The sequence below is a fragment of the Sinocyclocheilus anshuiensis genome, unplaced genomic scaffold (genome assembly GCF_001515605.1).
Source record: "Sinocyclocheilus anshuiensis isolate Anshui unplaced genomic scaffold, SAMN03320099.WGS_v1.1 scaffold522, whole genome shotgun sequence".
NCBI lineage: Eukaryota > Metazoa > Chordata > Actinopteri > Cypriniformes > Cyprinidae > Sinocyclocheilus > Sinocyclocheilus anshuiensis.
The window spans coordinates 1,454,122-1,466,794 of NW_015544185.1; the positions used below are offsets into that span (position 1 = coordinate 1,454,122).

A 12,673-nucleotide genomic window follows, 5' to 3' on the forward strand; every position below is an offset into this window, starting at 1 on the left:
TGTACTCACTTCTGTGAGATACTGTATATATATATATATATATATATATATATATATTGGTTTCTAAGCCACATTATTCTTACTAATAGAGAAGTATAAATAGACGCATTGCAGACATGCTTAGTTGATGAACCTAATTTTAAAAAATGCCTACTTCTAATCTTTGTAATAGAGTATATTTCTGATGACTTCACAAAGAATTCATGATTTCAATTACAAATTTCTGACAGTGACAGTGTCATGTTGGGACATGCATAAGTGGTTTCAAGTTCAAAGTCATGCTAGAATGGAAATGTTGTGATAAGAGCCAGAAGAGTAATTCCATCATTTTTCCAGTTACTACGATTGGATGAGAACCAAAAACAAACGCCTTTTAGTGGAAATGGCAACCGTTAATTCTATGATGCAACACCTAAATCTGAATGTAACTAACATTTATGAAAATAAAAGAATGAAAAGAAGATAAACCCGCCTTAAGGCAAGATGGTTTGCTGGTCTTAAGTGGTCTCAGCATAGTTAGTTTGCTGAAGGATTTTGGAGATCAGCATGCTGACCAGCTAAATCCAAAACACCAGGCTGGGAGACCACTGACCAGAAAAAAACAGCTTAAAACAACTAAGACCAGCAGCAAGCCGTCTGGGCTAGTTTAAGAACTTATGTCAGTAGAGAAGAAGGAAAGAACAGACAACTCTTTTATCAGCAATAGCATCTAAATATCATTGTGGTTTTCGTTTTTCATAGGGCTTTAAGGGAAAGGGGAAGAACAAGCAAAAACTACTCTCAAAAAAATCCCGTTTATGTCATTGAACTTTCCACGAGCGTCTCGCTTTCCTAATTCTTCTTCCTAACTTCCTCAAACATGCTAGTCATTCATATCGGTCAGTTAATGACGGATATTAAGTACGTTAACCATGTGAAACTGTCAGAGAACGGAGGATTTTGTGTTGGTAAGAGATTAATCTTAAAACAATTATTTTATATTGCCAAAAACCTAATTCTAATCATCCTATCATACTACAATTTCGCTGTTCAAAACGTGCTCCAGCTACATGATGGATTCTAATGTTGTTGTAAACCTGTTGCGTCCGGAATTTCCAAAAATGACGTCACTGGTTTGTCGGTGTCCTGATTGGCTGCATACGGAAGAGAGGCGGGTTCAGTCGGTGACGCCTCTGAATAAAACTAAACTGCATCAATCATTACGCAGGAATACTGCGTACCAACACAGAGGATAGCGGTTAGAAAATACGCGATATAAATCTCGTCGAATCGGCATAAAAAAGGACTAACAAAAGCAGGACCGGTTTGTTTTGATTTATAAAAGCGATTCACGTCGGAAACTGTCATCAACTTTCGTCTCCGGGGCTTCTTATTTTGAAGAGAAGATGTTGAAAGTTTACCTCATGCTGGTTTTGTCTGTGGCTGCTGCTGTTTTCGCTGAGTCGGTGAGTGTCTTGTGAATTTTAACTTATATTACATTCAGTTAAGAGACTAAGGTTATAATCGAGCCATATTGTTTTCTTTAATCACAAATGACGAAAGAAGGGTGTTATATTTGCGTTAGCTAAAATTAGCTCTCTGACAATAGACCTGTTGAAACAACAAAGGCTTCTAAATTATACGTTCAACCAATTTAACACTTCAGATTAATCATTTAGCTTTAGTTTAATTGTCAAACGTGTAGACAAGCCTTCTTGGTCTTTGGTCGAATTTTCCAATGCGCGCACCTCAAATAAACCTTTAGATTAAGACTAGACAAGGAACAATTAGTCGTGGATTTGTGGTTTTGTGATCAATTTGTGTGCGTTTATATTTATTTATGTGTGTAAGTAATATATTTAAGGGCACCAAACTAGTCTTGCTCATTTTTGTTTGTTGTGTAACTTCATGAGTAGCACTGGCTTTCATGTGACAGTTTTTGCCCTCAAGGCTTTTTTTTGGGGGGGGGGGGGTTATTTGATTAGACTGGATTCAGTCCATGAGGTTTACTTTTCCATCTGTTCATTATGGAATCATCCACTGGAGCACCTGTGAATGGGATGCCACAGCTTTGTGTTGGCCAGTTCTTTCATAACTCAAAAGAATAGCTTGCTGCAGATGTCTTAGGAGCTGAAATAGAAGACAAATGCCACCCAGTGTGCTTGCTTGGTCAGTCAGCCACACACACACTAACACACACACCCTCATACAAGTCAAAATGTAAATTATTTGAGCCTAAACCTTCCATTCTCTCACAGACCTTTGGAAAGGTGTTGCCGCAGATCTTTATCTATACTTAAACACCATCAGATGCAGCTTTTGTACTGCGTCTTGTCCTTGTCTGTCCATGGTTTTAGTGTGTGATATTGTGTAATCTTAAGGGTAATAGAACAGTAAACCAGCTGCGCTGTTAGTTGTACATCAGATGGTGTGATTTAATCTCGGGTGGGAATGTGAGAACAAGCTCACACGCACCAAAAGCCTTGTTCTTCGAGGCAGAGAAGGCCGCAGCATTCCTCAAAATCATGCAGAAGTGTCTGTGTTCCTTTCATCCCCCTCCCTCTCCATTCTTTAGCGTTTTCCTGAGGAATTTGACCCCTCCTGACCTTGACCAGCCCTTCTTTTGGGATTTCACACACTTTGGCAGATTTAAATGGTCCACCTCTTTCATCCAGGTCCCTCCTCTTTAGCCACTGGACAAGTTTGTGTGGCTTAAACTCAACATGACATGGACCCTTTAAACCTCAGTAATAGGCAAAGTATGATTGGATATTTTTGATTTGGCCTTGGGGTTGGTTATATTTGAATATTTGAGTGTAGCTTTCACCACCTTACCTGATTAAAATATAATCTCTAGTTAGAAAGACACATGTTGGTCAAACAAAGTGGCAGTAATATTAACAACCTCCCAAGATTTTTTTCAGGATTTGTATCCTGTAGATAATTGTATGTGCCAAAAATCTCTGGAAAAAAAAAACATTTTAAAATGTTTAGTTTTTTTTCCCCAGTTTGTGTCTTTCTAGCTATTAAATGTTGGTGTAGAAACAATTTTCACGTATGAATTGCAAAGAAATGGCAATGAAACATGAAATTAGAAAATATGAAAGTAGAAAAACTGAAATTGTATTTTCTTTGTAAAACATACTCAAATAATCTTTAATTTTAAAACTTTGGAAAATCATTTTAGATGTATTACAAACAGTATTTTTCTCACCTTAGTAGGTTAATCATTATCTTAAAACATAACTTGTACTGTTAATATTTTATTATTTCAAGTGTAATGGCCGTGCTAGATAACGTGCTAATGATTGTGTTATGAATTAGGCATGAGGTGATTTGCATATGAATGGATTTGCTTTTATTTATTTATTCAGTTGTTTTTAGGGTGCGAAGTTAATCTGAATGGCTGCTGAAAGGCAGCGGACGTGATAAATACTTTCGCCAGGATGTAATAATGATTTCTACATTGCTGTCCACTGGTCTATTAAATCGCTTTTGAGGCTGGAATGTTGGCACCGAACGAGAGGGTTTTATTTGCTGCTTGGGTGAAAGAAGAATTTAGTTATTACAGCAACTCTGCCTGTGAACACAGTTGTTTATTGTGACAAATGCAATGCCGCCTTATGCTGTACGCTTTTGTTTTGCAAGTCCAAAGGAATATCTTGAGGCCATGTAAAGGGAATCCTGTGTGTTCTAGAGTCATTTAGCAGACCACATCAGTTACCATTCCAGTTCTGTTGCTTGTGGAGCTATTAACCATATGCCAGACTGGCTTTAGTTGGAAATGCTGATAACCAGCCACCAGCTGTCCTTCATAATGACGGTTCCTCTTTCTTGAGTTGGCCTGTTTCTTTTTTTTTTTCTGCTTATTGGTGTGGATGATAATAGCTTGCTCATTATTACATATTAGCAATTAGGTTTGTGATATCTGTATTCATCTTAATTGGCTTTACCACCTATTCTTTAGTGAAGTTTCTTTGTTGACTATACCCTCCCCCTAAGCAATGGCAATTTCATCAAGCCTTTTGTTTTTCTTGGCGTGTAAATGTTTGTACTCATGAAAATACCCATTCTTCTAATAAACACACGTCTGGGTGTTTCTCAGGTCTCCAGACTTAAGTTGAAGAAATCTTGGCACCTAATCACCTCTTGGAGTTCCTACAAACACACGGTGGTCTTTCACATCTAATAACACATTTACTGCTAACTTGCAGTATCCTGGATTACCTTCAAGTTGTTTTCCTGAGTCTTCATATTGTTTAGAATGCTCTTTTACATCTCCATTCATGCATAGTATTAGTGATAATAATAATAATTCAGGGCCTCTCCATCATTGGATGGTTTTAATGATAGTCTTAAGACTTACTACTAGCTTTGATTTTTCTTTTTACTTTCATAATATATTTTATAATGTTTTATAATTGACTATTTCTTATTGTAAAACACTTTGGGTCCACTTATGTAGTGTTAAAAGTGCTCTATGAATAAAAAAAATATATTAATGCAATAATAATGTTCATTCAGAGTTTGTTTTGCGATCTAAATGGTAACATTTATTATCTTGTATGGCAGTGTCTGACTGTTAATCTTAAAGCTTCTCATTTCTGGCTCATATTAATTGCTGTAAAATGTAATTAAAGAGTAATTGTGGATATGGTACATTAAATGAGTTTGTAACTTTACCTATGAACATGATTGTTTCCTGTTGAATGCACATAGGTTTAATAGTATGGTATGGGTGCTATTCATTAGAGAACACACCAAATGAATTGTCTAATGTGTATAATTTGTTGGTGAATTTCTTGAAAACCATCAAGAATATATTTGGCTTATTTTTTTTAAATTCCAGAATCCAGTCTAAATCTCTTAATGTCAGGTTTTATCCAGTCAGGCAAGGTCTGTTTTCAGAAAGCTTGAACTCCTCGTTCCCAGATTACACAATACTGATTGTTTGGGCTATTCAGAACGGCTCATTGTGCATTAAACAGTCTTTGACTTAATGGTAAGAAGCTTCATTAATGAAAGCCACTAACAGATACAAGGAAAGTGTGATCGCACTTCCTGTGTGAGAGAATAGAGGCTGATGACAATGAGGCTGAATAGTCCATTTTGTTTGGTTTAGTTGAAGATTTCGAAGGAAAAGTCCAATTCTGTTTCCTTCTTATGCACTAATGCTTCAGGGCTTTGAACAGGTGTTGGGGTGAGAATTTGGCGTGTGATTGAACAATGACGTATCGTTTAACAGGCAGGTGAGTCTTTCCACCCTGCTGTTGAGATTCAGCTAGGAGTGTAGGAAGGAAAACACAGCTATAAATAGTTCCCGTAAAGGTGGAAGGAATTCTCTTGACATACGAGTGTGATTGTGTGCAAAGTACATACATCGGTACGTGTGAGGAGTGTATCTCATGAGGAGATCATATGACACAATACACTGGTAAATCCGATTGGTGAGAGTGACAGACACCGTTTGTATTGATGACTGAGGCTGTAATTGGTTGTGACCTGAAAGGACAACAAGGAGAGTCTTCAAACCACCACAGATGACAGCGGATAATGTCTGTAGTGTAGCTTTGATGGGTCACCAATGAAACCCAGACTGGATCTTGGCATTTTCACATTTTCAGGAGAAATTCTGTAAAATGTTCCAACATTCTGTGACTTTTCATACTCAGAAGTTGCTTGGTAAAACTAAGATGCAGTCTTGGTTATTTAAATATTGGCCTTTAAACTCAAACCGTGAATAATCGCCTGATCACCTCAGACAGTTTTTCACAGTAATGGATGAGTCGCTGATTGTGGTATCTTCTCTTTGCGTCGCCCATTGTGACTCACTGGAACAGCAGATGCCAGACCATTTGTCAGCAGATGGTTGGATTTGCTCCTAGCTTTGCTAGTCTTGACTTGGGCCTGATTTACTAAGCTGGTTAATTTACGCAGGCTTCTCCCGTCATTACAGCTCACTTTGAGGATAAGAGCCATAGTCATAATTGTAGATATGTGTCATCTTTTTTTTTTTTATCATGGTCTCAACAGCTATCATGAGGGTTGCCTAAGAGTTTACTCAAAAATAAAGCTTTTACTCATTTACTCACCCTTAAGTTGTTTTAAATTCGTATGACTTACTTTTGTGGTCACTGGTGCTATATATATTTAGCAAACTCGATAATCACATGAATAATAACTTACATTTCAGTTCAAGCTCTATGTGCACCAGTTTTCACACTGCTTTAATTGTGCATTTTGTCCTTTTTGGAGCTTGACAGTGTCCGTCTCCATCCATTGTTTGGACAAAAGCAGCATGAACTTTGATAAACATCTCCTTTTGTGTGAAAAAAGTCATTTGGGTTTGGAACAACATGAGGGCAAGTAAATGATGTCAGAATTTCATTTTTAGTGAACTAAATGAATTAACTATTCTTTTAAGAGCTGTTGTTATCTTATGCATTGGTTTTGTTTCTTTTAAATGCTGGTGAGGGTTTTTTTTTTTTTGGATATTGCTGAGAAATTAAAAACAAAAAACATTTCCTGCGTTGCGACTGAGAAATTGAGGGGATTTCTTTAGCAGTCCATCTTAGTCTAGAGATTTTAGTTTGGGTGGTGGAATTTTTTAAAACTCTTTCAAGTGGCTTGTATATGTTTGCTCAGAATTTAATGGTTGCTTAATGGGAATTTAAGCTTCGGTTTTGAACCACGGCTTTCTCAGTCAAAGAGTATCTGCTGTACTTTCTTATACAGGTTTTTTTTTTTCTCAGAGCTGAGTATTTAAGAATGCGGAGGGATTTTGGAGTGGGGTTTCACAGCACTGTAAAGCTGAAAACCATAAAGTATGTCGGTCTCTTTCCCCACACCCTCTTGTGGTTTCTGTCATTCTCTGGTTCTCGCTCTCCCTTTTTCTTTTATTGTCTTCGAACAACAGCAGGCTAGAGCTGACTTGCAGTTTCATGTGGCGTTTGCATGATCCTGGTTTTCCTGGAAAATGAGTCAGTCAGTCCCCCCCATCTCCATTTTAAAACCCCTCCCTTTTGCGTCTAGAGCCATTTTAAGCATTAAACTTGTTTTAAAAATGTTGTATTTAAGATAAACTTGAAGTCATTGTTGCCTTACTGAAACCCTTAGTAAATTTGTCTAAGGTGATTACGCCGTGTGTGCGCACCTGTGCATTTATGATTTTGCTTTCCTGGTATGTGAAACGTTTCGGTGACTCATGTTTGATTAAATCTGTTTTTGACAGCAAGCAGGAGAGCGAGACAGATAAAAGACCCTCAGCCCCTGTCCGATGAATTCTTGTGTTGTTTTACACAATGCTGCCAAACCTGCGCTAACTTGCCTCTTACCTTTCCAGCTCGCTTCAAGGTCAAGAGTGAACTGATTGTAATGCAGTATTGTATGAATCACAGTTGTGTGCCATTCAGAATAGAATTTAGAATCTTTTTTAAAATTACACTTAAAAAAAAAAATAGAATGCTTTAATGTCTTGTGACCATAGCAACAGTGAAAACAAAATGGCCACTTTTAAGGAAAGAGTCTTGAAAGAGAGACCAGACAAAAACAGACCAAACATAAGTTTGTGATCTACTTCCTCCTGTTATGCTAATAGGCTTAGTCCATTAATTGTTTAAAACCCATTCAGAGTGATTGGCCAAATGGCTCTGCTAACGTAATTGATTAATTAAATTAAGTGTGCTCTCAGAACAATCGTTATGCCATAGGCCAAAGTTTTGATTTTATGAGGTCTTTAAATCATTCTTGTGTCACTCAATAGTGACTGTTCCTTCAATTTCTGATGTTTGCATTGGATTACATTATGAGAGTGATTTTGCACATTTTCTTTGGTGATTTGTCTTGGAACAAATGGTGGCAAGTGTAATTTCCTCATGTAAGTTATTTCTCTTTGTAGGTACGAGAAACGGAAACATGGGTACCTCTGAAAAACAAGTCACCCCATGAGGATCTGGAGTCTTCCGGTGACTCTCCGAATGAAGATTTTGAGTTTGCTGATTTAAACCCAACTGACGATGAGGATAGCTTTGATGATGATGATGATGAAGAAGATGATTATGATGGCTCAGGCTCTGGGTTTTTAGAAGAACCCATAGACAGCAAGGTAGATATGATTTTTTTTTTTTTTCTTTGAAAAATTGTGTAACAACTATTAGGATACTACAGAAATGCCTGTTAGGAAACACAACAGTGAATCTTAATTAATGAGGTTTTTGCCTACAACAAGTGAATCATTTTAAAGTGAAATGCTCTTTAAAGAATTCTTCTAAATTGAAATTACATTTTATATTATTACAGTTAATAAACAGACAGCGCATCTTTCTATTGCATTTTATACTCTGGTTTAATACAACAACAAATATGCAATGCAACCAGTGTCATCTGATTTGTGACTCTTTGATTTGTGATTTGTGACTCTCTATTGAGTCACAGACTGACTCATTGGTCTAAAGTAACTCATTCATGGTTGCTGAACTGACTCACTGATTTAAAAACCATTACTTCGGGTCATATCCAACTTGAATTGCCATTTCTTTCTTATGCATGCTTATGATTCATGAAGCCATGAGTTGAATTAATGATTGGTTGTTCATATGACAGATTTTTGTTGTATATGCAACTGATTTGATTTTTATATTAATTTTATTGTGACCGTTTTCTCCTTTCTCAGACTGGTCTCTTCAATAGTAACCAGATCCCTGATTTTAAGGGTCCATTTGAACCAAGGCCAACTGACAATAACAATGTTTTGGTTAAAAACAATGAGGTCGGCTTGCCTGGAGCACCAAATCAAGACAGTGACCAGCTCAGCAATGTGCTCATGACCCATGCTGGAGATGACAACTTGTTAAACAACACAGAGGTGCTTGCAGGTGAGGAGACGGTTTGATTTGTTTGCAATAGTTACAGTTTGATATGCAAAGTAAATAAATTAATAAATATTATTGGGCAAAATTTGAATATTTAAATATAGTAAAACGTTTAGGACACTAGCGTTTAATGTTTTGCTTTAAAATAAATTCCACTGGTTTGTTTTATCATTTAACACAGTATTTTCTAGTGTTATTTCAGTATTATTATTTTTTTTCTAAGAATTCTGAGTTTAAAAGTCTGAATTGTGAGAAAAAAAGTCACGATTACCTTTTTTTATTTTATTATCCCATGGTGAAAACGTGTTTCCGTAGTTACTTGCATGTCATTTTTATTTTATATTTCTACATTGCTTTAATTTATTTATATTTTCCCTTTTTTTTATTAATTTTTTTAGTAAATTTAGTACTTTAACTTATTTCAGTTAGCTGCCAAGGCAACATTTCTAATTTTGATTTAAGTTTTTCATCAAATATTTGTAATTTATTTTATGACAGTTACTGAAAATACAGTAACAATAACAAAGCTGGTATTTTCATACATTTGTAAGTATATTTTGAAAATACACGCAGGCCGCTGGTGTCCATTAACGCGGTGTCTGTAGGTTATGCCTCCCTCACATTTTTCTATTTCTGTTTTCTAGCTGTTATTGCGGGTGGAGCAGTTGGTCTGGTCTTCGCAATCCTCCTCATCGTCCTGCTGGTTCACTTCGTTCTCCGCATCAAGAAGAAAGATGAAGGAAGTTACGACCTGGGCAAGACGCCCATCTACAAGAAAGCTCCTACCACAGAATTCTATGCATGAGCATCCACACCCTTGCATACCTTCTCTCCCTCTCTTTTGAACTATAAGCTCACACAGTGCCTCGGCCCGACGGGCCGCCACCAACCTCTCACATACCACGAAAACCACAGAAGGACCTCACACAAATAATTCACTCTGCCTGGACATTTGCATTGAAATCTTAAAGCGACTCGGAGGGGATAGCGTCTGTTGCCAAACCGCTCGATTCAAAAGAAGTTCTTGTCTTGTTCTCTCACACTTGTTGCCTTTTCACCACGTGGCCCATTGTGTCCATTATATATTTTTAAATAAAACACTACAAGGTGCAATGGAGCCATTCACAGGTTAAAGGCTTTGGATTGACCATTGAACCAGCCGTTATGAAAAAGAGTCCGTGTCACGATCGGTGCTACAGAAAGGGATGGTTACTGTAGCCTTTTACTTTATCAGATGTCTTTTGTTTTTAAATCTGTGTGCTGTTAAACTTTTAATTTCCTTATTAAAACATCAGAGGTGGAACCAAATTGAGGGCATGCAGTATATGTTTGAAACTAAATTCTGTGAGAGCAAAGCTGAAATCGGTGTGCTAGACTTAATGTATACTCATTTCAACCATGGTGTTATGGTACATTCCTCATATCTGTATGTCATTGCTGTGTTGGTTTTGTGCAACGAGAGACTTAGTACTGCTAACTATAGTGCTGCTTGACTGTCAGCTAAGCTCCTTTAACAGGTACAGATGTTGATCAGCTCACTTTAAACAGACTTTGTACATCCAGGGATCTGTATATAGCCATTTGAATAAAATGTAAAACTTTGGTACTTAGCCATTTCTTGACAGCCTTTTATATACCAAATATTTAAATGCCAAAATCATTTTTATTGTTCTTCTATCTCATCCCGGTATTCGCTTTTGGCGTAAAGCCTGTTCGTGAATTGTAGATGCTTTGCGTCTGTATCTTTCGGAAACATTTATGGAAAATGTTTTGTTTGAGAACAATGACCAATGTTAGTACTAACTTTTTTTTTCAGTGTTTTTGTAGATGTTCTTAATTCCTTTTTTATTTTACATTTTTTGGTATTAATTTAACTGTCATATTTTATTGCCTGCCTTCAGGTCGGGGGTGTTGCTCCCCCTTCTCAGCTGTTGTACATGCGATATTTTTTTGGGGGGGAGGGAGGGGGGGGGGGTTAGATTTGTTTTATATACCGTAGTGCAAAAAATTCAAAGGCTGTTAGTCTTTTGACAAGATTTTTTTTTTTTTTTAAGAGTTTCTATTTCTTTTAGACTTTTTAAGCCGAATCTATTTATGTTTTGTAGAAGGATGTTCTGGATTAGTTAAGGGGAACGTGAATGAGCTGTGCATTACTAGCATGGTGTAAAATGATTAAAAAAAGAAAAGAGAAAAATCTGCTGCTTTGTTTGGTCACATCCAGATGAAATCGCTGATCTAATGTGGAAGTCAATGAATCATTGATTTTTGCATGCAGATTCTGATCTGCTGAAAATAAAGCTATTTTATGCACATAACCATGGTGTCTTAAGCTTTTTTTCCCCCATAAAAGTCCTCATAAATTTGCCTTTTAATGATGTCACTATATTTCTTCAGATGTGATTAAGAAATTGATAATTGAAAGTTTATTCTGTAATATCAAGTAGACCTTCTTCTTGACCTAAATGTGACACCCTGTATGTGTAGTCACAGGAATAATTGTTTTTTTCCCATACATTTGATTGATGTATCCCAATGTGTTTGCTGGTATTATGTTTAATGGTGATGCGTAGTAATCTCAGTGGACAGTAGGGGGAGACGCTGTGCTGATTAAGGACTGTGTGGTTAACGGTGAGTCGCGGAGAAGAGGCCATTACAAGAGCGACTCCATGACTGAAAGCAGCACAACTGTGTCTCTCTTTGTTTATTTAAACAGAAAACTTACTGCAGCACCACCAGTCGGACGGCGGGTGTGCTACAGATTTTGGGGGCTCGTCCGGGATCTAGCGCCACCTGCTGGTACGCGGATCCAATGCAAATGAACCACAGAATGGCTGAGTGACGGGTGATCAGCGCAAGGACCACGAAGGGCAGCTCAACGGCGGCAGAGGAACCAAGGCTCGACAGTGAAAGCGTTTCCTGGCTGAGGAGGAGTAGTGCAGCGTGGTGCGAGCCAAGTGTGAACCCATCAGTATCAGGATCGTCTACAAGATGGCTTCTAGCGAGAGAAAAGCAACGGTGTGGGAAATCAAGAAAAGACTTCATCAGCTAACCCATGATGAACTGATCAGCCTGATGGATTGTCTGGAGCCAGCTGCAGACCCAGATAGACACAGGGTGGATATAACTGATGAGGAGTGTTGCTTTGAGTACATTGTTGATTACATGACCAGTGACTCTCTTCTTGAATTAGAAGATGGGGTGTTGTCGCAGCTGTTACTGTTGAAAGACAATGTTGAGTTGATAATCCAGAAACGTAAGGTCAGATCTGCTTTGCATTACACTGAGTCACTTACACCGCAACAACAACAACCTACACTTACCACACACACGCAGACACAACAAATGGAATATAACCGATTGGTAGATTGCTATGAAGAGTTAGGGCGAAAACTAGCACAATACAAAATTGATGCTAACCCAAGTAAATCAGAATCTCCCCAAACTAGTGGTAGCTTACCTGTGAATGTAGCTGGTGAGCCCAGTGGGGGAGAAAGGGAAAGTATGATCTCCCTCCGTGATCTTCAGCTACTGCCGTTTCAGCACAGAGAGTTCAAAATTCAGGGGGGGCAGATTGGTGACAGTACCTCTGATATAAGCTACACAAGTGTAACCAAGCAAATAGACGAGGGACTAGCAGCTAACCACAGTGAAAATGACATCATCAGAGGTGTCTTGAGAGTCATTAAGCCAGGAAACTTCAAGGACATGTTAGTGAACAAGGAAGGACTGACAATCCCAGAGTTAAAGATTTTCCTTCAGTCACATCTGAATGAGAGAAGTAGCTCTGAGCTCTTCCAGGAGTTAATGTGCGGGAAACAGAATGA

General features: G+C 37.8%; 1 protein-coding gene across 1 annotated transcript; it reads left to right on the top strand.

Annotated features, from left to right (window-relative positions):
• The first annotated feature begins 1,195 nt into the window (after positions 1-1,195).
• Positions 1,196-11,164, top strand: LOC107696471 (syndecan-4-like). The gene is made up of 4 exons (XM_016496815.1): positions 1,196-1,445; positions 7,877-8,083; positions 8,651-8,852; positions 9,494-11,164. Exons 1-4 carry the CDS (start codon positions 1,386-1,388, stop codon positions 9,652-9,654), a joined length of 630 nt encoding a protein of 209 aa, XP_016352301.1. The 5' UTR covers positions 1,196-1,385; the 3' UTR covers positions 9,655-11,164.
• The last annotated feature ends 1,509 nt before the right edge of the window (positions 11,165-12,673 follow it).

Excerpts from the sequence above, each read along its gene's own strand:
- LOC107696471 (XM_016496815.1), top strand. The coding sequence starts at position 1,386 with ATGTTGAAAGTTTACCTCATGCTGGTTTTGTCTGTGGCTGCTGCTGTT. Across the intron at positions 1,446-7,876 it reads CTGCTGTTTTCGCTGAGTCG|GTACGAGAAACGGAAACATG; the intron begins GTGAGTGTCTTG and ends TTCTCTTTGTAG. Across the intron at positions 8,084-8,650 it reads AAGAACCCATAGACAGCAAG|ACTGGTCTCTTCAATAGTAA; the intron begins GTAGATATGATT and ends CTCCTTTCTCAG.